Genomic DNA, 27,446 nt, shown 5'->3' on the forward strand with positions numbered 1-27,446 from the left:
TTCTCGATTAATAAAAGGATAAATTAATTATATAATATGTGCATAAAATAAAATAACTGATTATCATGGAGTATTATACGCAGTTTCTAAAAGATGAATTTTCAGCCTAGTTCTGAAAGTATTAAGTCATCCAATAGCTCTCATGTTTTCTGGGAGAGAGGTCCACAGTTTGGGACCATAGTGACTAAGGGTCTGACCTGAGCATGTCTGAACCCCAAAGTATAGTTCAAAGTATAGTTCAGAGTATAGTTTGACTAGCGTGATCTCTAACCCTGTCCGAGGACGGAACCTGGACCTGGAAGAAACGGATAGCGTAGGCTGTACAGATCAGGTAGCGACATTTAACAAGCATGGCAAAAAAGGACCACTTTGGTCTAAGGCAGAGGTGCAGTGTTTGCTGAAAATTTGAGCTGACAAGAATATCCAGGAACAACTGGATGCAATACACATAAATTTAGAGATTTTTGGTAAAATACAGGCCTGTCTTCTTATACATACAAGACGATTAAATGAAAATCGTGGTGTTACATACTCGATAAATTTATGGGGGGGCATGTGTCATCACACCTAAAACGAGTCCAAATAAGCCACAAAATAACATTAATCACGAATTCCATTCTGCCGTCCCACAGCGCTTCCCTTCCTATATTTTCTTCGAGACAAAAAGTCAAGCGGTGATGACAAAAGCATGCTTGGACCAGGATCGTTAAATGCAGCATGGGGGCAGACCAGTGGGAAAATGGGGAGGGGTCACGGACTGTGAGTATGCCCTAAAAGCTGCCTCCTCCCTCCTCAGCCAGCTTTAAGGAATGATCAGTAAATTACTATGGGATGGTCTGAGTGATCTGCCTGTGACATGCTTTACAATCATATCACTGAGATAGGATGGAGCAAGACCATATATACATTTAAGAATGAACAAAATAAGGCCTTCGGAAGCCAGTGTAGGGATTTAAGAGTAGATGTGATGTGGTCCCTGTGATTGATGCCTTTTAACATTCTGGTAGTGGCATTATTGATCCATTGTAGATTTGAAATTAATTTCTTAGGTAGACCAGACAAGAGAGCATTCCAGTAATCTATTCTACTTGAAACAAAAGCATGAGTCCGTTTTTTTTACGGTCAACATATGACAGCACACCCTGGGCTTTGGTGATATGGCTGTTGAAGCTAAGTTCACCGTCAAACTGGACTCCCAGGTTTCTAACTTGTTGTTTGGCCTTGAGAGACATTGATTCTAAGTACAGCAGTATATGCTTCCTCTGTACTTTAGTCCCAATAACAGGCATCTCTGTTTTCTCCTTGTTCAGTTGCAGAAAAGTTTGTGACATCTGTGAGTTTATGTCATCTGTGCAGGGGATAGACCCATGTGCATTAGGAGCTAGAGATAGATATAGTTCAGTGTCATCTGCATACTGACGAAAGCCAATTTTATGTATATTTATTACACTTAATGGTGGTAGCATGTAAAGGTTAAATAATATAGGGCCTAAAATTGAGCCTTGGGGGATGCCACATATGATAGCGTGAAGCTTTGAGACACAGGTATCAAGTGCAACACAGCATTCATGCTCAAGGGGGCACCAGAGAGACCTGCCCAGGTGTATAGCTGGTTCAAACAATCTCATGGTCTGCTGTGTCAAAGGCAGCACTGAGATCTAGACGAAGGATGGAGAGGTTTCTCTATTATTTTACCAAGAAAAGGTAAGATAGATATTGGCCTATAATTACTGACCACAGTACCATCACAATTACATTTCTTCTACAAAGGCCTAACAATGGCAGTCTTAAGACTGTGGAAAGATTAACAATATTCATATCATTGGCCGACAACAAGCTTAGAACTTGTTTAAAATCAAGAGAGGGGATTAAGAGGATGGCTCAATGAGTTTAGAGGTAGTTTAATGTTGATTAATGAATTAAGGTCGATGGTAGAAAACACAGAGATTACTTTGAACAATGCAGCGTGGAGAAATAACATCCAGATATTGGGAACGAGCTCTCCCTGTGTTTTCAGTAATAGCCCCAATTTTTTAGTTGTAAGAAGTTCAGATGGGATACGGAGGAGGGGGGCGGGGGGGGGGGGGGGGCAGGAGTTATCAATCTAGCAATAGTAGAAAAATGAAATTTGGGGTTGACTTGGTTTTTTTTGTATCAGATTTGAAAACTAGACCTTTCTGGTATGCTTCAGTTCACTCTTTGTCTTATACATTATTTTTGCCCTTTATTTTCTTTCTACATGTGTGTCTTTTGAGTTTTAAAATTGAACTTGGTTCCTCCATATGGGTCTCATTCTGTCTGATACAGTCTTAGTGTTCAGTGGGGTGATGATATTTATATTCTGTCTTTCTCTCTACAGATGCATTACAAGGGAGGGAGAGTTCAAGTGCAGGGAGTGAGCATAAGGTTGTTAAAAGCGTCATCGGAATCAGCCGTGAGATAGCGTTTATTGGCCTTCAGCTTACTGTCCCAGTTCAAGGTGTACACTGGCATCTCAAAGAAGAGACAATAATGGTCAGAATCCAAAACATCTGCTATTCGAGCAGCATTACTATTAAGCCAGGTCTCAGTATGGAAAATACCCCCACCAATGTGCCTGGAAGTGTTCTAGAAAGTTCTGTGTGTGTGTGTGTGTGTGTGTGTATATATATATATATATATATATATATATAGAGAGAGAGAGAGAGAGAGAGGGAGATGAACACAGGTATGTTTTAATGAGCTTAATGATTATATAGTATAGGGGTGGACAATATGGAAAAAATATATCACAATTATTTTCAGACAGTATTACAATCCATGGTGTTATGATTGTTTTCATGATGGTTTTTAAGACTGTTTTGCAAGTTGCTGAACAGTACGGTGTCGATTTTGGTAAATCCAAACAATTTGCAAGTTACCGATGTCTAATTTTTTCAGGGATCCACTCCTCCATGTCATCCATGCCGCCAAGTTGTCATTTAGGGAATGTGCTGCATGGTGTGCGTTGGATGTTGGGCGAGAAAGAGAGAGAGGAAGTAATCCATGGCATTACTTACTGTTTGCCATTCCCGGTTTATTTGAGTATTGAAATTGATTTGGCTGACGAAACAACTTTAGATGCGTGAATAAGTGGAACTCCAGCTGAAAGAATGGGCACCGTAGCATGATACTAAGGATCAGGTCATGGAGAGGTTTTAATCATTTAATATTATGAAATTGCACATTCTTATTATGACCATTAGGCTCTTTTGGTTTGCAATCAGCTGGCTGGCCGACTATGAAAGATTTGTTGAGTGAGTAGACATTCAGTACCACAGCTTTAAGAACCTGGAGTTTTAATTTCTCTTCATTAAGGTGGACACACATCACGCTAATTAAATTATACTTCTCTGAACCTTTCTACTGACGTTTTCTAATGCAACCATGCCACCATTTGTTACAAATACCAGGGATATGTTGGCTAGTGGCATGGATACTTACACATCAATTACCAATAGTTGTTCTCACTGTTGTGCATGATAAAGATGGGTGTAAATGTCGTTCATATGGCACCGATCCTCATTCATTCCCCCAAGCACGCTTCTGAATATGTCAAACCTCCTTAGAAGGTGACTGTGGCTTTTCAGGAGTGACGCTGTCTCTGATAAGATTCCTGGGTGAGTGAGAGATGTTGTACTGCAGACTTGATATAAGCATTTTTGCCATAGAAAAGTTGAGGTACAACCCATCACCTTTAAACAAATATGTGTGTCGCCAGAACAGATTACAGATGTAGATTAAACGTACTTTTTGTGAGTCCCGCACGCAGACGTGAGCCAGGTATGTGGTCTCGGCGGCCTGCTAAAACAACTGATCCTTCGAATGACTATGAGCAACGGGCTTGATACATGTATTTGTAGTGTGAGAGATGTAAGGAGCTCCAGTAGGTGGACAAAATTCCTTTTCAGAGTCTCAGACTGCTCTTTAGGGATGTCATTTCTGCCCACATGCACAATCTGGCCAACAATCCGGTGGATATGTAGGAACGCTGGGATTTTCTTTGTTATGCCGATGACTGAGGCAACAGGGTAGCAGAATTTTTTACGTAGATTTGTTACACACATCCCTGATTATTGATGAGTAGGGTCCTGGGTGTGTTTGCATCCATGGGGGGGGGGGGCGGGGGGATTTTCTGGCTTGCTTGCAGAGCGGCCAGGCTGTGTGGTGCTGTAGGTTGCACAGTGCTGGTGATGCTGGGGGCTGTCAGGACCCCGATGGTGCTGGTGATGCTGTGGCTACAGACTGGCTGGTGTGGGGGGCTGCGAAGACTGAGCGCAGTGAGCCTGGAAGGGTGGTTGGGGCTTGGGTATGCGGAAGCATTCCTCAATGAGGGACTCCGGCTCAGACTGAGACAGCACCTGGTACCAGTTACCAAGCTTGAGTGGTGGCTGTGAATCAGGGTCACTCCAAGGCTGCGTGTTGCTTTAACCTCAATGGATGACCGTCCAACACTCTGTCACTTCAGAAGTAGATGCTGAGATCAGCTCAGCGCCCATGTGATGTGATCACGGCAGTCATGTGATGCCAGGTCACTGTTGGCATGCCAACGTGGACAGAAAGCCTATAGGCATCTAGGTCGAGAAACACTGCATTCATTACTGTCCAGTGTAGTCGATCATGGCCTGTTTGGCCTATGCTTTCCTCCTATTGACTGCATTGAAAGACTACAGGTGTTTTTATTAATTAAAATCAGAGGAGATGACAAGTTTAAGGTTACTAATCACAGATTAACCTGGTATATGGTGTGGAAGCAAACAAATCAAGTCTGTCAACGTACGTATGCATATTAAAATTAATCCTGATATTTTCATTACCAAAGTAAAATTTCAAAACACTGTATGTAATTAAAACTTGTGTGGGGAAGTACAGCTCAGTGATTACCAGCATAAATTACATTGCAGCATAATAATGATATGCATAATAATAATAATGACAACGACAAAGAATACTACTGATATTAATAGCAAAAAGAATTCATTTTATTTTTCAAATTGCATTTTTAACTAACTGCTTTGCACCTATATTCTATTTACAACGTCTGCTATAAACTGACCCATTTCTTCCACAGGGTTCGTCTATTTACAAGGGGGGGGGGGGGGGGGGGACAGCTCTCACATGGGGATGACAGCGAGTGAGCACACTGCACGGGGATTAGCGGAATTCGCTTCTCTCCAAATTAAAGCTTTTTTTTTTTTAAAAAACGCATTGTGTCTGCTGACGGACCTACTGAAAACGGAAGCTTAGAAGACGCCGATTCCCTTGGGTCACAGGACTGACCCTGTGCATACAAGTCAGGCCATGTGACTCTTGCATGTATTTTAGGAACAGCTGTCAAAATTTACAACTGTAATTACTATCCAGAGAAAGAGCCACAGACACTTCATGGCTCCTGGGCACCCAATATCCTGCACTGCTGGGGGCAACATTTCCTTGGGATGGGGGTGGTGCATATCCACATGCTCTCTGTGCTAAAGGTTTGCGATGCATTACATTGCCCTTCAATGCCTACTCTTAATTAACCAATTCCATTCGACCTTCAGTATATGGACAAATTGTGGTCATATGCACACAGAAGCCTAGAACTCACAAAATGTAAGTTTTGGTTTAGCTGCCCTGATAAAATTGTATGATACGCTCTTGTAGCTTCCATAAATCTACAGAATGCTCCTTATCGCCTCTCAATGGACATGCGGTTTCACTGCAGGCGGTTCTACTGAAGCTTTCTTACTTGTACCAGTTGAACAGATGAACAAAGGCAGAAAATCCATTTGCAGCTCAGAAACCCGACCTTCATTGCGCAGCCTGGCTCACAGCATCTAACTGCTGGAAGGTCCTTCCTGCCTCAGGAGTTAACAGACAGTACAGGTACAAATAATCTTAGCCGAGCCCATTTTCACATCCAATCCTTCAGATCATATTCTCCATCCTTAATAGTGTCTACCACAATGGTGGGACCAGGAAAAAAAATAAAGTTTGAAAAGTGCATTGCTTAAATACCGTGCTGCTGAAAACACAGAATGCTTTAAAACATTCTAATATCTGCAGAATTATATATATATATATATTCTCTTCAGGGTTTAAATATGAAAGACGAAAAAGGTCTGTAGCACCAGGAGCCAAGAGTACGGTCATCCCTTAAAATGATAAACCCAAGCAGTGTGCACCTAATCTCCAAAGAGATGCTTCCTTTTTCAATTTTTATAAAATGTAAAAAAAGGAAAGAAAAAAAAACCCTTAACAACAAAGCGCTGTGTGTCTCCGGGCCGGGCCGGGCCGGGCCTATCTGTTCTGTGCAGCAGTGACTGAAAGGTTCCCACAGTCCTCATCCTCTTCCAGAGTACGCTTCAGACTGCCTAGAAGGGAGACAGCAGCCAGGGAAATCACTCTAAGCTTATGGTCGAAGTCCACATAAGAAGTTATACTCAGATTATTGCTGACTGTCTATCATCAAATACAGGTATACTATTCCCAAACAACAGTAACACTTCGAACAGAGATTCTTTCTCTGTTTCTGACGTACAATGAAGGTCTGCATTCTTAATTTAGGATCTCTGCATAGTTTTAATATTTATAATCACACAAACAATCCCATCCTTGTGTTCCCCCTTGTCTGAAGGCAACCGGGATATATATTATTCTACGATTAAATATTCTAAATATTGCACTGAGCCGATATCACAGATCGCAATTGGAGCCAATTGAGGCATTTTTTAAGCTGGTCGGTATCAGCTACCACAGCCTGATCTATTTCATTTCCCACATCTGCCCAATTTACGTCAGATGCAGACTGTAACGTTACGTCACACGCTGCAGTAAAGCCTGAGGCACACGACTTGAAAGTACAAAGAGATGTCAGCCGTGTGGAAATTCTCAAAGTAGCCCAGTAGCTACCTGCAACATTTACAACACCATCCTTCCGAGAACAGATAGCGACAGAGCGTCATTTACAGCAACAAATTTAATTAGGCACTTGCAGAAAAATCATATGGAAGAATACTGGGAAATGTTGAGGCTCACACAGATGGAAAATGCACTGATGCCTACTGTATGTGAAGCCTATGTATACTTAGCATTTATTATATTATTATAATTATATTTATTTATCCAATCAGGACTCAGAATAGGCAGATGTAAATATTGAATGGATCTCCTCACTGTTTCTGTGCGTTCCACTCCACTTACGCAAATCACCCTCATTGGTTGAAATGGTTTCTGTGTCACTGACCTGGCATCCCAGCCTGCATGGAGAACGACCTGCCAAGCTGGACCGGTGACATCATTTGAATAGTGAGCTTGGCTAAGTATATCGCCTCGTACTCCTGTAAGACCAGGAGAAAATTTTCTTTGGGTGAAAATCAAAGCAGATTAATATGACCAAGCTGAGTACAAACAGAGGCAGAAACCTCAAAAACTCCCCAAAAGGGTTACAGAGACATTTACCTGTAACTGATGTACAAAGCCCACATTGGGATTAATGCAAAATCTTCTCTCTTGTACATGGCTGAAAGCATCTCTGTACACCAAAAACACAGTGTCAGAAATCTTTAATAAAAAATTCAAGTATACTTAAATATTCTATAAATCAAGCACATACTCTACACTGTCAAAAATAATTTTAAAAACAAAGCAGAAGGATTAACGATTTAACCTGTATTTAATCTTACCTGTATTTGACACCAAACGTCTCCATAAGGTAAGCAATCACTAAGGCAGCACTACAACAATAGACAAGAATGTTACAAGAACGGTCGACGAGAGGCAAAGATCTTGCAATGGGAATACAAGAGGGAATCGTCCACAATTAGGTACAGCTGGTGAAAACGCAAAGCCGACCCACCTTCTAGATATCCCTGCGTTTCCATGAACAAGGACCTTCCCTGCAGACAAGGTTTGGGCAATAAAAAGAGCAAAAAAAAAAAAAAAGGAAAGAAATCAGCAAAAATACATAAGAGATTGCAATGCATGACAATTTAGAGCGCAGGAAAATAAACATTACTACAGAGTTAAACTAAAAGTGAAATAAATAACATATAGTAGCATAACTTTAATGTCCTGTACCTCCGGTACTTAAACTCTCATCGATGAACTCTTTTGTCTGAGGAACAAAATTAAGACAAAATAAGGAGCCATACACAAGTTCTGGAAACTTTCAAGGCTGTTTAAAGGTACTGGACTCATGTAATGTGCATGGTCACTCACCATGGGGAAAAACCTAATTATATTCTCCACAGGGTTGTCAGCAATATCCAGAACAAGGTATCTGTATGTTAGAGAAATATTACTGTTTTAATGTTTTAACTCATGCAACTACAGAAAAAAATGCAGTCAATATAAAGCAAGGTATGATTGCTTTTCAGTTAGCCCAAGTATAGCAGTATGCAGAGAAGCCTCTCACCTAAACTCCTGTGGGAAGTTGGGCTTGATGAAATTAGCTTCAATATCCTGTCTGATGCAAACTATATGAGTTATCCCTCTTTTTTCCAGAGTAGAAAGCTGGAGAATAATTAGATTGTATAATTAGCTACATTTTTTTCCATAAAATAGCAGGGAATAATGACATACTCAACACGGTGAGGTAACCTGGGTAACAAAAGCTCACCAAAATTCAACGAGAAATAAACAAACCAAGCAGGGAGCTGTCTGACCTTTAATCATTAGCAACGTTCTTAGCCTTCCTAAACACCATCATTACCTTGCTCTTCATTGCTGCCGAATAAGGACCCAGAAAAAGACCAGGAAGGATTTCCTGAAACAATGAAGTTCTAGATGTGGTAAACATGGATTGAGATAAAGTTGCTGTTGATGATCGACACCTATGTCCAGTGGAAACCGGCGCTTATCCATCCCTGTGCAGTGTGATCTCTCTATGATACGACACTGATTAAATTGAATGCTTTTTAACAGTATGTATTCAGGCAAATTAAAAAAAAATGGTATGATTATGGTAACTGTGTAACATCATTGCAGTAAACTGCTAAAAGACAGGAGTGAAAATGTTTCTCCTACTAAAATGACCGAGTATTCTGCTGTTTTGTCATAGTGCAAGGTAATCAGTGTGAAATCTACTATAATCAAATTTTTTATATTCAAACAATTGTTTGATTTTTTAACAGGTACATTCAGGAAAAAAAGGGTAAAAATGTGTATCTCTACTTGTCACTCGGGCAGTACCCTTGTAATTGTATCTTGGACTCTGAGGAACATCCCAAAAGCACAAACAGCATTAATGTACCATAAATGTTCTTCAGAGTCCATTTCTGTACCTTAAAAGTTACAATTACCTACAGCTAAGGGTACAATTGGCAGACCCTTGAGGGTACAACCCCAGTGACAAACAAAAGTACAAATTTTTACCCTTTCTTCTGAGAGTGTATGTCCTGATGTTAATAACCCGGTGTGCCGATCAACCTTACTATTGAAAAAAATATGGAAAGTTAAAAAAAAAAATGTAAAACGCTCGCATAGAATCATAACTACAACCCAACTATTTATATTTGTCGAATACTAAGTACACATAATTCTCGTGTTTAAATCGGCAACATTACTTACTTTACAGCTTTTTCATTTTTTATCATTTTTATTTAAAAAAAAAAAAAAAAAAAAGGTTGATTACAATCCACAAACGTGAAGTTTTACGATAAATTACTTTTTTCAGTAAGTACTTATGCCCTGCAGTGGGACACTAGGTATGATAAACCACGATTTCAGATACCTGCATCTCTCGCCTCATCGGATATGCCCAGTCCTACGAAAAGCAAAAGGAAGAGCACACGTATAAGTGACTGAGTGGCAAAATATCGATCATTAGCGTTAGGTACCACACCTACAACATACAAAACAAAGTCACTTCATACTGCTTAATAACCGCCAATAAAATTATCTAAAGTTACCTCCTACGTGCAGTTGTTTTTACAGTCAAAGTGAAATTAAGATGCTAAAAGCTAATTAACCTATTATTTACATGACAGGGTATGTAAAGTTAGCTTGCTTTTCATCAATAAACTTACATTACTATGGTAATACCACTTAAAGGCGAGCTGTTTGTTGATTGTTAGCCATTTATTACTGAACAGTACATTCTCAAGATTACACGTTACCGAAATGCCTCAGTACTGCCCTGGTACTAATAAGAAACCAGGCTAGCTCAGCAGTAGTATTTTCTGTAATGTTTCTCACCAGCTGTTCCTCCTTTGCGGATGGAAGAGACGGAAACTGGAGTTTGTTCTTTTCGTCCATGGTGTAATATTTTAGGCCGTTATTCAAAAACGGAACAACGGGAGCGCCGCCGAAGTGGTTTGTTGGGGACCTCCACGACGTCCACATGCAGGTCCGCCATGCCGCTTCCGCTATCGGCTCGTCACGTGACCGCCGCACGCGCTGGGGACTGCGAGCTCGCGCCGTGCTCCTGTGATCGCGCGCAGCACAGCGTAAACGTGTCACTCATTGATCCCTTTGGAGCTGGTCTGTTCCTGTAGGTGCGGCGTAATACGGCACACAAATCTCAGACTTAATCCCGCGATTTTCATGTACCTTCATGGATCTCTTCATGGGTCCCGTGATCTCTAGATGTGAAACAATTTTATTATATTTAATTACGTGAATTTGCGTGCGAGATCAGAGATCCAACTCCCAGGAACAGCTAACCAATTCGTACCAATGAAATAAAATAAATAATTATAAACCTGTAAAATTATGACAACCAACAAAAAGAGATATTACACGTTGTTCCAGCCATGTCTAATGTAAAAATAAAGTTCTTTTATTATAATTGTGAGATCACATGAAATTGTTAGAGAGAGAGCACATGAGAGATGGAGGCCGGGGTGTACCATGGATGTGATTCCAACCCACTGCATAGCACACACGCTTTCACATGTCTTACAAACACTACCTAGTCTGTCTATGGACAGTGGGACAAAACCAAGGATCTACCACAACTTCAGAAAGCTCTTGCTGCAGGAAGTCGAGGTACAGATACAGTCCTGATCCGTCCCTCGGTCCCGTTTCCATTTGGGAGGTCGTCCCATCCCAGTGCCCCTGCATGGGATCTCATTCTTCCCCATGTCCTTTTCTCCTCCTTCATTCCTTAGGACCCCAATGTATCCTTTTCACTTTCCATGCTTTATAGTCTCCTCATCAATCAGGCATTTGATCATGTCATCCTCCTCTTCTTTTTCACAGAACCTTGTTCATCTCTCTAGTCCACAGCTTTTCCTTCCCCCATCGCCTTTCCCCTGCCCTGACCGCACTCGCAGTCCATCTCCCAGCATACAGTAATGGCCAGCAGTGCTTAATGCATCTCCACTATCTACCAAGTAAAATACCCACCAGCTTACTCAGCTGATACCCCAACACACAACTGCCCTCATAATTTACACACATTTCATGACACTTTGTCTCACACCCTGCAAGAGACCAAAATTAAGCAAAGATTACACAAAACTCTCACTGGAAATAGGGCATTATTTAGCTAACTCCACACTTAAGTTTCCTTGCCATAGAAGATATTCACAGACATACAAACTGCAAGTTTCAATGGTCTGAAAACACATCTGCAAATAGTACAGTGGCCTGTTCAGTTTTATTCTGATTCTTTTTTTCAAATGGGAGTATTTTACACTGTAGTGATTATGTATACAGGTTTCATCAGGGGACACAGACAGTTTACAGGCTGTTCTAGAGCGGTTTACTCAGCGGAGTCCTTGGGGACCCTCCAGACAGTCCACATTTTGCTCCCTCCCTGCTCCCTACCAAGAGCTGAGAGGGAGCAAAAAGATGGAGTGTGTGGGGGTCTCCGAGGATCGGATTGAGAAACACTGGTGTAGCACATACATGTTCAAGTGATTCTAGTTAATCTGCCCCCCCCCCCCCCCTGTATTTGTACTGGAATTTGGACATCAGACCCAAAAACTCAACCACTGACAAAGTCAACCGATCAAATAAACAAAACAAGTTTTTTTTTTATTGGACATACAGAAAAAGAACATGGGTGGGTAATAGTTGTGTACTTGCTCTAAAGTTATATTCTTAATACAGAAATGACAAACGTTCCAAGTTTTTTTTTGTTTTTTTTTTGTTTTTTTTTTTTTTAACACACCAGTTTGTTACTGGCTTTAAACAGGCTTGTAATCCAGCTTGGATTCAAGCTTTTTAGAATCGGCCACCTTGCGCACCGCCTTCATGAAGTCTTCCTGAGTCACGTACTCCTTAAATGCACGGATCGCAAACATACCTATGGGAGGGGGGGGGGAAAAAGGGTAAAAAATGTTACAAAAAAGTCATACATATTCCACTGTATTTCCACTCAGATTTTAGTAATTCACCTGCTTCAGTGCACACATTCCTTAAATCTGCTCCATTAAACCCGTCAGAAAGCTTCACGATCGCTTCATAATCTGCAAATAAAAGTAAAACACCTTAAAAACTGCTCTTTTAACCTTACACAATCTGCTACTGTTAATGTTAAAACACCTAAAAGTCCCAAAAAGTTGAGGTATCGTCAAAATTTGCATTTAGTTTCCCACAGTCTATTTGGAATGTCTTAATTAAAATGTGAGCAGGATGAATGCCACTTTGGTTTTTACACCTCTCCTCAGGGGCACCTTAGACATTCCATGTGTTCATTAAATTTCACCAGCAGCTCAATTAACTGATAGTTAAATAATTCAATGAGGTATTAATCAGCCAAACAAGATGTGCTAGAGGTCAAGCTGAAAAAATAACACATGGGTGCATTGAATGCTACATATACTGGCGTGATTTTAGGTTTTCAAATGGCTAACAGCTTTGACAGACAATATTACAGGTTTCACATCAACATACAGATCATTTAAGCATTTCTTTCACTGCCTAAGACTTTCATACAGAACTGTATGTCAATGTGACAGACTAGGTATAGGACTGCTTTTGGAAAAAAATTAACTGCTCTGTTACAGTTATTGCAGAACAGAGTGACAATTCTCAGTTCTGGATAGATCATTTTCTCCCTATTGCTGTTATCTGGACTCAGAATGAGACTAAACACAAGCACTAACTTTTGCAGGTAACCAATGACATACTATTCCCTGGACATACCCCATGTATTAAATGGCAGACAGATTCACATCTCACTGTAAGACCGACCTATGTCTCCATGCTTGGTGATGGGGCCAGAATGAATCTTCAGGATGTCAAGGCGGGCCTGCTCATTGGGTAGCTCAATGTCTGAAAGTGATGGAGACATAAAGCACCATGTTTGTAAGCCAAGGCACGAGGCTTCTATGACGTAAAATGTTAATAATAACATTGCATTTTATGCACATGCACCACAAAGAGCATAATAGTCAACTGGGTTGAGAAATTGGTCAATATCTAGTTTTTCATATCATTCAGACACTGTATCGTGGTATATGGTATTTTAACTTTTCATAAGCAACAGTAATCCGGTATTTTGAAATCTCAGTGATAAAGTTCACCAATATCATCCACTCACCCCCTGAAAATCCGAAATACCGTGGAATAGTTTATTACCGCAATTCCACTCATGAATAAGTTATTGTAAGACTTTTTTTTTTTTTTTTTTTACTGTCATAGGAAACAAAACTAGTACACTTTGCAATTTTAATGACTGTTCTTTATCAAGATTATCTAATACAGTGGTGCTTGTGGTTCACGAACACTGTGGTCTACGAACAATTCGGTTCACGACCAAAAATTTAGTGAAAAAAATTCATTGATTCGCGTACAAAATTTGGCCGACAAACAGATTCCTTCTTTTTATACAGTGTCCCAGCATGCCCCAGCATGCCCCACGTGCAACTGTAAATAGAAGGACCACAACAGGCACCCAACCAGCACCGAACCCAAATACACAGACAGGAAACAAAGTTGTCAGACGCCGAACTGCAAGATGCACACACAGTGTAAGATTTACACATGATTTCCGCCCGTCGCCACACTATATTGTGTTTTTCTTTCAAGTTTTTACTATAAAACCAGAAAATTAACAAAAAATGATTGTTTGGTAGGCTTGCGAACGAATTAATCGAATTTCAATGCTTGAACCGCAGGCACCACTGTATACATTTTAAAAACCAGTTTCATGTTTACCGCCGCTGCTGTTGCACGAACTCTGCATCCGCTCTCCGAGTAAATCAATATATTTCATCTTTGCTATCGAATTCATTCATAATGATTATGATTTATGAGAAATTGAACAAATTGAGTGGAGTAAAGCTAATAAGAACTGGTCATCAAAAGGACATTATCTTCCTGCAGTTCAGAAAAATTCTGGATTCCACAGAGACGGCATTGAGCTAAAGCAAGTATTTTGTCAGCACTTTGTGTGTCTGTTAGCACAACTCGCAGTAACGCCACCAAATTATTTGACAGACTCTTGGCAGATAAATTCTATTTGGCTATAGTTTATTTTTGGGTAAGTTTTCAACTCCTTTTTTTCTTTATAAATATTACAATACTTATTGCAACAAAAAAAAAAGATCACTTCATGATATTTTTTCCAATATCATGCAGCCGTACCAGGCAGAGTGACAAATATACTGATTTGTTTTATACACGCTCCTGTTGCTTTGGATACTGAAACAGAGCATAAATATAATGACCACAGTCAGGTAAAGGCAACAAGAGAGAAAGCTTACGAATCTTGCGGTCCAATCTGCCAGGTCGTAAGAGGGCAGGGTCCAGGGTGTCGGGCCGGTTGGTGGCCATAATCATTTTGACTCGGTGCAGAGTGTCAAATCCATCCATCTGGTTTAGCAACTAAATGGCAAACAAAAATATGAAGAAATATTTAACATGTACAATGTCATCTGAAAAACAAACAATATTGAAACAAAAAGGTTTGCACCAAAAATAATAAAAAAAAAAGTTAGCTGATCGTATGTTGCAGACAGACTAGAAGCTCACCTCCATCAGCGTCCTCTGAATTTCTCTGTCAGCTGATGTTCCCTCAGAAAAACGACGGCCACCTTTAAAAAGCCAGAGATAGCATCATTCCTCAGAGGTCAGCCCCAATCCCATGTAGGGCTGCAAAATTCTGGGAATTTTCCGGTTATTTCCCATATATTCCCATTCATTCCCATCTAAACTTTCCAACTTGGAATATTTCCAAAATTCCCCATCTAAACTTCTCATGAAATGGAAAGTTTCCAGATATTTTCCGCCCCTTTGCAACCTTACTTAACACTCTCGTTATTTTTCTCAATTATCTGTTAAACCTTCCAACGTAATAGTCAAAGAAAAGTAAAGCATGAGATTTTGGGAGAGATTTAGTATTCTGTGCAATCCAACTAGGCACAACTCCTCCTTTCTCCCTCGGCTGGAACGGAGCCCATGGTGAGACCTCCGACTATGTGATTACCTATAGCATCAATCTCGTCCATGAAGATGATGCAGGGCTGATGGTCCCTGGCGTAGTTGAACATTTCTCGGATCAGCCTAGCACTCTCCCCAATGTACTTGTCCACAATAGAGCTGGACACCACCTACAGCGCACAGAACGAGTGTATTCACTGCCAGGCAAACAGATTAGGTAATAATGCGAGAGATACAGGGCAGCGGTGGGGGGGGGGTGGGGGGGAGAGAGCCCACCTTCAGGAAATTGCAGTCAAGCTGACTGGCAACTGCTCTGGCCAAAAGGGTCTTTCCAGTACCTTTTGCAAAAAGAGACAAAAAATAATTATGACAGGCTCATATTTATGCTCAAGAAATTACATACAAAAATTTAACTACTGAGAATCTGACAGCTTTTACAACATCAGTGTAGTAATCACAGCCCTGCTTTGCAAAAGCTAGAAATCCTGAAATATTACGAGTCTTAGTATCTAAGGGGATATGTTCACCTGGGGGTCCATAGAGAAGGCAGCCCTTTGGGGGGATAATGCCCACCCTGTGGAAGAGCTCAGGGTTGGTCAGCGGCAGCTCGATCACCTGAACAGGGAATTTAAAGTAAGACTGTGCAGGGAGGATAAGAGTGGGGAGTCTAAGGGACATGGGACAGGTCGCTGGCACGAACCTCTCGGAGCTCTCGGATCTGCTCTGACAGGCCCCCGATCTCAGAGTAGGACACACTCCCCGGGTCCTCGTGGGACATGTTATAAACCAAAGGATCCACTTCTCTGGGCAGGTACCTGTAAGAGCAGATCACAAATGAATCAAATTAAAATGGGCCAAACACACAGCACTTGACCGGGAAACAAAGAATCTCACTTAGTGAGTTCAATAAAAAATCTGTCATGGGACGGGGGGGGGATGCATGATTTAGCTGGTCGTAGAACTGCTAGCTCTGGATGTTTAACTATCCAGGGGTGGCACTAGGGAGGGGTTTGGGGGCACTGTAACTACCCCTATAACAGCCATAGCATAGCATGAATACTATAATGTAACATATTGCCTTATGTTTAACACTGAATGCCATTGTAACTGGCACAGAGCAGGTACTGTGTATGTGCAGGCGTGTTTGCTTACAGGTGTCGGGAGTGTTGCAGTAAACATTAAACTGTGGAAACGGGCATATTAAGGAGAAACCATAACTATCAGAGCAGCCTTGCTTGAAAAGCCAAGCTACCGTATAACATCAGCAAAAAAATCTCTGGTGCCACCCCTGTACATACATGGTAAGAGGAACAATATGGCTGATTCTAAATGTGCTGGAAAGGCTATTTTATGTATATAACCGGTGATAGCGTCAGGGCTGCAGGTTCTCCCTCTGGTTTTCATACCTCATGATGGTCAGGGTGGTCATATCAAGGGCCACTCGCGTCCCAGGCTTAAGCTTAGATTTATCCAGCTGTGTCCAACAGAAAGGCACGGTCACTCACTCATGCCAATCGCAACAGCCCAGGGACTGAATTTTCACTTTATGACTAAGACCCTACCTGTCGACGGCAGCCAACGACATATCGAGGTCCATTGGTGGCTTTGACAATGACTACAAGATAATGAAGGGTGACACTGCAGTTACAGGACTCGTACGGAAAGACTGCATGGAAAAGCAGTCCCAATGATCACACAAATTCTAAACCCATTTAGCAATGTACATTCCAAGACATTCCAGTAAAAGATTTGTGTCAATATGCGGTGCTGACACTGTACTCACATTTCTCCTCAGTCAGCTGCTTGAGGACTTCACCAACAATCTGCAAAAGAAATACGTTCAGTAGCACCAGCATCATATTACCATAGTATACTTCAGCATAAAATGCCAAAGCGTAAACAGAAAACTCAAAAGGATGTTCTTGTTTTTAATAAGCCTAAACATGAACGGGTAATTTTGTTTATCATCTCACACCTATAGCGTTGATTAGTGGTATTCTGCGACATGTTCACAAAAACTGTCTCATAACTTATTTCCCAGCGAGGTGGATAGTTCTATGCATTTAAAAGTGGAAATGTCCGTTTAGGATAAAAAGGAGCGTGATTAAATCCAAATTCCTAAGAATGCGTAACTTTTACTTGGTAAATCGAAATTCCTAATTGTTAGTCTACTTTGTAGCTCAAAAATAAGTTGTCAGTAAGTAATAGTTATTTGCAATAAAACACACACCATTATTAACGACAAATCATACTAGTTAAACTACAACGGTGGCACAGTCAGCTTCGCGGTCAAAAATAAAATGTTCCCGGGTCACGACGGTTCCAGTCACGATATTTCGGCGATGGATAATTTTTTTTCATTTTCAGTGCATTATTCAATGAATTAACTGAGATATTCAACATTTTATTACAAAATAGTTTTTGTGTTAATGGTTTTGCCCAACAGTAGGCTAATGTAAGTGTTCTGAGCATGTTTAAGGCCTGCTACATGTTAGGCTATGATGCTCGTCAGGTTAGGTGCACTCTATTAAAAGGCATTTTCGCCTTACGATAGTTTTATCGGAATGTAACCCCATCGTAACCTGGGGAGAAGCTGTAGTCATTGCATTTTTAGTGACCCAGATGCAACGCTTAAATGACAAATATTCTTACCTGACCCACACTTTGCAACGCCTTCAGATCATTTTCAGACTTTTCATACTGCTTCGTCAGTTCTTTCAGCTGCTCTCTCACTATAAGAAGCAAAGCTCAAATATTAACATCATCAAACATAATAGCCCCTATGCGATCGGTGGCAATTTCCCATCAGAGACAAATGGCAACTAGGTTAATAAAACTGCCGTGATATAAAACATCAATAAAACAGATCTCAGTACTTAATACATTTATTTTTTACTTTAATCGTTTACAGTCATAATAGAGGCAATATATTAAAATGCCCCGAAAGTAAATGTCAGGTGTGCTAGCTGAGTAGCTAGCAGCCGGTCTCAAGGATGACAAAGCGACTTGGCTCATTTTTGCTTACTCCGCTCGTTTTAACACTTGTAACAAAGGGTTCTGTGGCACGACGTACGGTAAACCTTACAGTATAAAATAAAATATTACTATACAACACGTACGCTCTTTCAAACGCCCATCTATTTCCTTATGCTCAAGAAGCTTCTTTCTGTAGTCCTGCAGACCCTTCTCCCTGTTATCCGCCATGTTGTATTGACTGCACGGACCCCGCGCGGCATTGTGGGAATGCCTGGGGTAGACTTTCCGGGGCCCCGCCCCCACATCCGGGCTGGCCAATCAGCTTTAATGATGTTGTGTAATCGCTTTAGAAACCTTGCTGCGTAGAGATGCAGGCATCGAAACCACGTGATGTGGTGGATTTTGTGACCCTAGGAGTTAATACTGTAATGTTATTTTATTTTTGCTGTGTGGAAATCAGTGATGATGTAAAAGTAAAAGTGTGCAAATTCCACTTATTTAAATGTTACTTTTATCAAAAATCAACTTCTGAAGCTGTTGTTGGTAGTCTACTGATAATCATGCAGGTTTCCTTCATTCTTAAACTTTACTTGTAGTGACAGATATCAGCCTGTAGAGGAAGATCTAGACTCGCTTATATTCAAGTCGTCAATTTAAAATGCCCGAGCTTCCAACCATCTTACGTGGATTTTAATATACTCCTTTTGCAGATTTCATGTCCTTCTTCATGTTTAATTGACGTGTTATCTATCTATCTATCTATATATATATACAGTATATAGATAGATAGATAGATAGATAGATAGATAGATAGATAGATAGATAGATAGATAGATAGATAGATAGATAGATTAAATAAACAGCTATTTAATTATCCTCTTGCATCCTTTTGCTTTGGGCATATTTAATTATCCTCTTGCACAAGTCCAGACTAAAACATATAGCTGCCACTTAGACCCAAAGCACAATAAGAATTTTAGATGTATATTATACCTGATCATGCAATTTAGCTCACTTAAGTCTGTCATTGAGGGAAATTAATGATTTTTCAGCTAGTTTAGGATGTTTAAATAAGCAGCAGGATGTGACTATGCCTAAATACAAGTAAATACTGCACACACAGTACTCCATCCATGTATTCCTCATGTGCATAATGCAGCTTCTATTTTGAGTCCAACTATTATACTTTCATTTTCAAACAGGGAGGTCTTTGGTTGCTTCTGATTCGAGACATTTAAGTATATGTTGCTCCTTCTGCTGTAAATGAGAGAGCTTTCCCTGTGGTTGTCAACATAAGCACAGACGTCTTCCACTGGTTTTCCATGAGGTGCATGTGAATCCAGTCTTTGCTGTGGCTGTTGTCCATACACTGCTTCACTGAGTTGAGTTGCTGGGGGGTTGCAGTCAGGTCCGTCTGTATAAACTTTTGGAGATATTTCTCGAGTTTCTGTAAACGTTTATGTCATTCAATTGCATGCATTTCCTTTTCTGTCTGTTGGAAGCTAATTTGGAAAGAATAAATATAGGTATGTCTGGATGAAGCATAACATCCAAAATAGTTCCAGTGCCTCCAGACACTGGATGGTGTTGTTATCTTTTAATTGTGAAGCCTTTATTCTTTATATATTCTATAGTTTTAATTTTTGACAGACGATAAGCTAAAGCCATTCCTGTAGCAGTCTGTAGACTTTTGTCCTGTCTCACAACCTGTTGTCAAACCTGATTCTTCTCCCAATACTAAAGCCAACATTTAAAGTCAAACATCAAGTCCATGCAAAAATATTTGCTTTTGGTTTGACTATGGATTTCAGTAGGACAATTTATTTTATATTTGTAAACTCAGAAATACGGGCTATAAAATTTGCAACGGTTGGATGTGTGAGACTGAAGACTGTGTTTAATTTAGCAGGCCATATCTATGTTGTTTGTGTGTCTAACCAAACGTGGCAGTTTCAGTCTCATCGCACGCTCTCCAAAGCAAAATTACGACATTTGTGTCACATGAGAACATGCATATTCCAAGCCTGTAGATGCCAAGTATGCCCAGCATCGTGTTCCCTCAGTGTTCTCCTTATCATGGCAGCCTTAGTTGGTCTGAAGTAACGCCCAGCACAACGTAGCATTGTAGTGATCCTGACATCCTGTGCTAGACATCTTAACCTGTTGGTGTTGTGGCTGAGTCAGTCTCTTCAGTGTGGGAAGATTCAAGTCTTGGACAGAAGAGTTGCCATATAAGTAAAAAGGACCATCAGAAGTCCATGAGCTTATCTACAGTATTATGTGAGAATATTTACATGACTATTAACCATCTAAAAATATGTGAAGCTTTTTTTAAGGGGAATGTGCAGTTAAACATTTTCAAATGCTTCTTTTCGAATGTTTCTTGTCTGGTCTTAATTTATTGTGCCGCAGTTATGGGTGTGGAAGTCTTCTCAGATATACAATGATTTTGGAATCTGCTTCATTTAAAGCATCATTCAATAACAGAACCTCAAAAAATAGACCGAAGGGAAATGGTGACCATTTTTACTTGTTTTCCTTCTTTCCCGGTCCTTAACTTGTCACTTAATGTAGCTTTTACAGTCCAGGAAAGTGTCAACATTTTCTGTTCTGTGTAACAATAATAGATAATATATCGATAGGTAGTGATTATAATTTTCTAAAAAATTTTGGAGAAGAGAAAGGCCTGTTTTCCATCTATCTATGTTCTAACCGCTTACCTATCCCAGGCTGCACAGGGCATAAGGCAGGGGTAGACCCTGGAGGATGTGCCGGTCTATTGTAGTGCACACTCCCACATATACACTATCAGCAATCCACTCTCAGTATCATGACCTGATGTGTGTTTGAGGGATTTGTGTGCCTAAATCCTCAGAGCTATGTCATCTGAAACTGGAGCTCCTGATAGGACAAACAAGTCAGTGGGGAGGGGCCAGACAAACTATAATCAACAACGGCTCTAATGAAATGTGCTAAGAAGAAGATATCAGGTAGGGGTCAGCTTCAGTACCTTAGGCGACAGGCATGAGCGACCAGGACCCAGATGGATTAAACTTTGGCAACTGGAAACATGGAACATTACCTCTCTGGTAGGGAAAGAACTGAGGCCAGCATGTGAGATAGAAATGTGTTTGCACCTAGAGAGGACCTTACCGCCACACGCAGTGTGAGCTCCCTTGGGCAGTAGTGGAGTCTCTTGTACTCTGGGTGACCCCATGGTCAACGACCCCAAATTAAAGTTTGTGAATACTCATTAGTCCCAGGCTAAGGCCAATGCCGCTGGAGTTATTCTCAGCCGACAAGAGGATTGCCACCAGTAGCATTTGGGACACCCCCGTAGCCCCCGCGTTCCTTTCACTTGTCTCTGCTGTCACCAATCATCGGGGACAACGAAAGAATCTGCTGCAAGTCACGAACGAGAACATCTGGTGTTCGAGTTGCTGCTGGGAGAATGACATGGAACACATCCGGGACATTCATTTAGCAGTTTTATGGCAGTGAGACTGCTGCATTTTTATTTAAAACCCCAGTAGCAGGTATTCACAATGCAGAGTTCCTGAAAAACAAAACTTATCCACCCGTCTGGCTGTGGGACGACACCATAAAGATGGGAGCTAATCGGAGGCTTGGTTATACGCTTATTTGGAAACAATCCTACATCGTTTTTCTTGTTTTTTCTTTAATAAGAAACGTTTATTACACCAGAATAAGCCCTAAAAACCAAAACAGTGACAGAGTGCACTCATCTCAGTGAGGTCTTTAAGGCTGTGCCATTTATTCTGCTAAGTAAAGATATACTTTCTCCATGGAGAACTGGATGTTTTCCTGAAGCTCAAATGTGAGTAAAAATTTTCACTGTCACACGCATAAGGCTCTCAGACACGCAGGTGAGGGGCATCCTGGTCACGCCTCAAAACAACTGCCTTGTAGTTTCCATTACATTAACAGTGCAAAAAAGTCCACCGATTCTCAGACAGCCTCCGTTATCCTGTCTTAATCAAACACATATTGGACACCTTCTTGTTTTTCTCAGAAAGATCAAAGCACGTGTGTTTTTTTAATATCCTGAGAAAGGCAGTCCTGCACATATGGTAACACTCTTCCTAAATGAAAATTGACCGCAGCAGCAACACACAGAAGTTTCACACTGTGGTGGTTCAGAACTAATATTGTTCTCCAATGGTGGATCCTGGCAAGGGCATTATGGATGCTGAGGGGCTGCTGATTTAGCAAACCGTGAGTGCCATTGTCACCCCCCACCCAGTCAACAACTTTGCCAACAGCTTGGGAGCAGCGTAACCAGTGGTGGAGGCCAGGTGGACTTGTGCCATTGGGGCAGATAAACATATAATCCCCAAAATAAATTCCAGCCCGGTGCTGACGGTATGCCCTGCAGCGGGTGTTCTGACATTGTGTCATTTTCCGTAATATAGGTTATACAATAGAAACCGGAATCTTCCCCTTGCAAACAGGAAGGCACCTAATAAAGGCTTTGCTCACAATAGAGAAAAGGTGGTGACACTAGGACAAAAGCTACCAGGTTCATATCAGCACTATTATCAGAGGCATGTCATCATCGAACCCCACACCATCCAGACATTATGTGAAAATATCACAGTGTCTGAGAATTTGGAACTGGAATGCAGGCCTGCTCTCAAAAGGATTTACACTATATGGACAAAAGTATTGGGACACCTGGCCATTACATCTACAGGAACTTTTATGGCATCACATTATAAATCCATAGGGCATCGATATGGAATTGGTCACTCCTTTGCAGCTATAACAGCTGCCACACTTGTGGGAAGGCTTTCACAAGATTTTGGAGTGTATCTGTGGAAAATATTGCCCATTCATCCAGAAGTCCATACCAAGACATTTTAGGTAATTCTATGCTTCTTTTGTGAGACCAATCTGAGGAAGTTCCTTTTCTGTTCCAGTATAACTGTGCCCCAGTGCACAAAGCATAGTCCATAAAGACATGGTTGGGTTTGGTGTGGAATAACTTCACTGGTCTGCACAAAACCCCGACCTCAACCCCACTGAACACCTTTGGGATGAACTAGGATGGAGATTGTGAGCCAGGCCTTCACATACAACATCAGTGCCAGACTTCACAAATGCTCTTCTGGGTGAATGAGAGAAAACTGATGATAAAAAGAGGATAGGGGTGGCATGGTGACCCAGTGGTTAGCCCTGCTGCCCCCCCACCTCTGGGACCAGGGTTTGAGTCTCGACCAATGGCTCCACGTGTGTGGAGCTTGCATGTACTCTGGTTTCTCCCCATGATCAAAAAATATGCTGAGATTAACTGGACCAAATTGGCCCATACTGTAGGTGTGTATGTGATTGTGCCGTTTGATGGCTTGGTGCCCCATTCCAAACTGTTCCCTGCCTTGTGCCCATAGGCTCCAGACCCCCTGCAACCCAGAACAGGATTAGCAGTTACAGAAAATGGATGGACAAAAACTGATACTCAAGACATATTTTTGGTCAAAGCCAAGCAAAAAAATTTAAAAAGGCTGACAGGATGGTTGATATGGTTCTTGGTTTTTAAAATGATTTTTGACATTGATTTGACTGGTGCTTGAACTCGTGTTACCGATTTCTTTGCTGTGCAAACGTGGGAGAGTGTGGCAGCCATCCAAGGCCAAAGGCAGGTCATCGGTGTCACTACAAAGGGACCTTTCTCATTACAGCGGAGAACTCGATTTCAATGACCTTATACAGTGTGTGATACAGTGAGACTGGATGCCTTGACAGTATGAGCAATCTCTCAGTCTTTTTTTTTAGCTGACCCTCTTTCTTCATTAAACAGGAAACATGTAAGTGGCTAAGCGTCTTCAATTTAAGCACCATTACACATCATATTCCCATGAGAAGTAACCTTTGGGTCATTGGTGAAACTTGTGGAGTTTGCTGTGCACTGACCCTTAATCATCAATGCAGTGAGAAACAGGGAATTTCTGAACAGCAGGAGTTCCTCAAAGTTACCCTTGGGGGTGACGGCAGTGAAAGAGATGTGATGCCTGTTTCCTATGACTTCACTGCATGTTGTCGTATGACTCCGGATATGTTTCACTGTGTGTCAGAAGTAGGTGGAGAGAGAAAAAGGTGCAATGGCTTTTTGGGGTGTCTTTAGTAACATTAATACAAGTCAGCCCTCTATATCTGCGAGTTCCGCATCCATGGATTCAAGCAATTGTGAATTGAAAATATTCCTGAATGAGTGTTAATACAATGTGTGTGTGCGTGTGTGTGTGTGTGAGAGAGAGAGAATGAATTTATTTATTTTTTATTCATAATTATATGAATTTTATTCTCTATATGTATTATGATGGTTGCATCTGAACTGAATATGTACAGACTTTTTTTTCCTTGACATTCTCTAAACCAGGGGTCACCAACCTTTTTGAAACTGAGAGCTACTTCACAGGTACTGAGCCATACGACTACCAGTTTAAGTTTAGGTCCTAAACTTATCTAAACTTCATGAATAATAAACATGTTTTAAATGCATTTTTTAGATATTGTCATTTTCAAATCTATATAAATGCAAATGTGATTAAAGAAGAATAGCAACAGGATAAAACCATGTTGGTGACCCTTGCTCTAAATAATACAGTATAACAACTATTTACATACTGTAGCATTTGCATTGTATTGTAATTCAAATTTTATTCAAATTCAAATTTTATTTGTCACATACCAATCATACACAGTATGACTTCCAGTGAAATATTACTTTATGACACCCTGTGACATAAGAACAATAATGGGATACAGATGTAGCGGAGTTAGACGGATTTAGATGGAAAATTGCATATAGGAGAGTTGGGCGGGTACGGGTGTCATAAGGTACAGATGTAGTAGTATATGCAAATAGTAATATGTGCAAATAATAAAGCAATAATAAAGCAGTGCAACATCAGGCAGAGTATGCATGTGCAAATAGTAATACTGTATGTGCAAATAATAAAGCAATAATAAAGTAGTGCAACGGCGGGCAGAGTATGTGTGAAAATAGTAATATGTGCAAATAATTAACAACCAAGTGGCCCTATGTGATGCCCTGGTCGAGGGTCCGAATGGGAAGAGAAGGGAAGAAGCTCCTTCTCATTCTATCTGTGTTGTCCTTTAAAGAGCAGAAGAGCTTCCCTGACCGCAACAGAGAAAAGAGTTCATTGTTTGGGTGGCTGGGCTCCTTCATTATCTTCCTGATCTTGGTCCAGCACCACTTGCTGTAGATGGACTGCAGGGCAGGGAGCTTGGTGCGAATGTTGCGCTGATTGCTCCACCCACTACAGAGCATGTCTGTCTTGCATGGTGCAGTTCCTGAACCGGGCTTTGATGCTACATTTCAGGATGCTCTCAGTGGTACAAGAGTAAAAGTTTCTTAACACCTTTGTAGGCAGTTTGAAGTCCCTGAGGCATCTGAGGTGGTATAAATGCGTGTGGGCCTTCTTTACCAGGGGGTTAGTGTGACAGGACTATGGCAGATCCTACGTAATGATAACATCAAGGTACTGGAAACTGTCCACTCTCTCCACTGGGGCTTTGTTGATTATGAGTGGATGGTAGCTCCTCTTCTGCTTTGTGCTGAAGTCCATAATTAACTCCTTTATCCTGCTGATGTTCAGGGGGAGGTTATTGTCCTGACACCAGTTTTCCAGGACTTTCATCTCCTCCAGGTAGGCCTTCTTATCATGGTCAGAGATTAGAGCCACCCAACAGTGTCATCAGCAAACCTGATCACAGTGATAGAGTTGGAAGTGGCCACACAGTTAATGGTATACAATGGGTAGAGTAGAGGGTTCATTAAACAGCCCTGGGGGAATCCAGTGCTGACAGTGAGTATTACTTGCGGTTTCTTGGTCAGGAAGTTGAAGATCCACCAGCACAGTGATGGGCAAAGTTCCAGATCTGCCAACTTGTTGGTGAGTTTTAAAGGAATTATAGTATTAAATGCTGAGCTGCAGTCAACAAACAGCATTTTAATATAATGACCCTTTCTGGTATCCAAATGACTCAGGGCAGTGGGTAGGAGATACAATATGTTATGGTGTGGTTGGTGGAGCGATTGGGATGGTATGCAAACTGTAATGGGTACAGGGTGTCAAGTAGTGAAGAGGTGATGATGTCTCTGACCAGCCTTTCAAAGCACTTCATCACAACTGAGGTCAAAGCTGTTAGGTATTATTAGTAAGACAGTGATGATATTAAGTACAACGGAGCATGTGCACAAGTTATATGCAAATACCACACCATTTTATCTAAGGGACTTGAGCATCCACAATTTTTGGTATTCATGTGGGGTTCAGCAGTGTGGTTTTCGCCCCGGCCGTGGAACAGTGGACCAGCTCTATACTCTCCGCAGGGTTCTGGAGGGTTCATGGGAGTTTGCCCAACCAGTCTACATGTGTTTTGTAGACTTGGAGAAGGCATTCGACCGTGTCCCTCGGGCAGTCCTGTGGGGGGTGCTCCGGGAGTATGGGGTGCCGGGCTTCCTTTTAAGGGCTGTTCGGTCCCTGTATGACCGGTGCCAGAGTCTGGTCCGCATGAGCGGCAATAAGTCGGACTTGTTTCCGGTGAGGGTTGGACTCCGTCAGGGCTGTCCTTTGTCACCGATTCTGTTCATAACTTTTATGGACAGAATTTCTAGGCGCAGCCAGGGCGTTGAGGGTGTCCGGTTTGGTGACCTCAGGAGTAGGTCTCTGCTTTTTGCAGATGATGTGGTCCTGTTGGCCTCATCAGACCTTGACCTTCGGCTCTCGCTGGGACAGTTCGCAGCCGAGTGTGAAGCGGCTGGGATGAGAATCAGCACCTCCAAATCCGAGACCATGGTCCTCAGCCGGAAAAGGGTAGAATGCTCTCTCCGGGTCGGGGATGGGATCCTTCCCCAAGTGGAGGAGTTTAAGTATCTCGGGGTCTTGTTCACGAGTGGGGGGACGATGGAGCGGGAGGTCGACAGGCGGATCGGTGCGGCGTCCGCAGTGATGCGGGCGCTGCATCGGTCTGTCATGGTGAAGAAGGAGCTGAGCCAAAAGGCGAAGCTCTCGATTTACCAGTCGATCTACGTTCCTACCCTCACCTATGGTCACGAGCTGTGGGTAGTGACCGAAAGAACGAGATCGCGA

At 41.5% G+C, this 27,446-nt stretch overlaps 2 protein-coding genes across 2 annotated transcripts; both read right to left on the reverse strand.

Moving 5' to 3' along the window:
* Positions 1-4,978: 4,978 nt before the first annotated feature.
* styx (serine/threonine/tyrosine interacting protein) lies at positions 4,979-10,440 on the reverse strand. Its single transcript, XM_023843133.2, has 11 exons — positions 10,198-10,440; positions 9,734-9,766; positions 8,714-8,767; positions 8,417-8,514; positions 8,221-8,281; positions 8,080-8,116; positions 7,859-7,898; positions 7,686-7,736; positions 7,462-7,534; positions 7,247-7,340; positions 4,979-6,374 (listed from the first exon to the last, which is right to left on the reverse strand). Exons 1-11 carry the CDS (start codon positions 10,342-10,344, stop codon positions 6,301-6,303), a joined length of 762 nt encoding a protein of 253 aa, XP_023698901.1. The 5' UTR covers positions 10,345-10,440; the 3' UTR covers positions 4,979-6,300.
* Positions 10,441-11,951: 1,511 nt separating this feature from the next.
* psmc6 (proteasome 26S subunit, ATPase 6) lies at positions 11,952-18,594 on the reverse strand. Its single transcript, XM_023843132.2, has 14 exons — positions 18,453-18,594; positions 17,986-18,065; positions 17,117-17,156; positions 16,896-16,948; positions 16,740-16,807; positions 16,034-16,148; positions 15,861-15,948; positions 15,610-15,671; positions 15,380-15,503; positions 14,926-14,987; positions 14,658-14,778; positions 13,144-13,224; positions 12,345-12,416; positions 11,952-12,253 (listed from the first exon to the last, which is right to left on the reverse strand). Exons 1-14 carry the CDS (start codon positions 18,535-18,537, stop codon positions 12,135-12,137), a joined length of 1,170 nt encoding a protein of 389 aa, XP_023698900.1. The 5' UTR covers positions 18,538-18,594; the 3' UTR covers positions 11,952-12,134.
* Between the last annotated feature and the right edge of the window lie 8,852 nt (positions 18,595-27,446).

Source organism: Paramormyrops kingsleyae, chromosome 19, assembly GCF_048594095.1.
Source record: "Paramormyrops kingsleyae isolate MSU_618 chromosome 19, PKINGS_0.4, whole genome shotgun sequence".
NCBI classification, from domain to species: Eukaryota; Metazoa; Chordata; class Actinopteri; order Osteoglossiformes; family Mormyridae; genus Paramormyrops; species Paramormyrops kingsleyae.

Excerpts from the sequence above, each read along its gene's own strand:
- styx (XM_023843133.2), bottom strand. The coding sequence starts at position 10,344 with ATGTGGACGTCGTGGAGGTCCCCAACAAACCACTTCGGCGGCGCTCCC. Across the intron at positions 8,117-8,220 it reads TAATTAGGTTTTTCCCCATG|ACAAAAGAGTTCATCGATGA; the intron begins GTGAGTGACCAT and ends TTTGTTCCTCAG. Across the intron at positions 7,341-7,461 it reads GCTTTGTACATCAGTTACAG|GAGTACGAGGCGATATACTT; the intron begins GTAAATGTCTCT and ends CTGGTCTTACAG.
- psmc6 (XM_023843132.2), bottom strand. The coding sequence starts at position 18,537 with ATGGCGGATAACAGGGAGAAGGGTCTGCAGGACTACAGAAAGAAGCTT. Across the intron at positions 16,149-16,739 it reads ACCACCCTGACCATCATGAG|GTACCTGCCCAGAGAAGTGG; the intron begins GTATGAAAACCA and ends CTGCTCTTACAG. Across the intron at positions 14,779-14,925 it reads TTCAGAGGACGCTGATGGAG|TTGCTAAACCAGATGGATGG; the intron begins GTGAGCTTCTAG and ends TTTGCCATTTAG.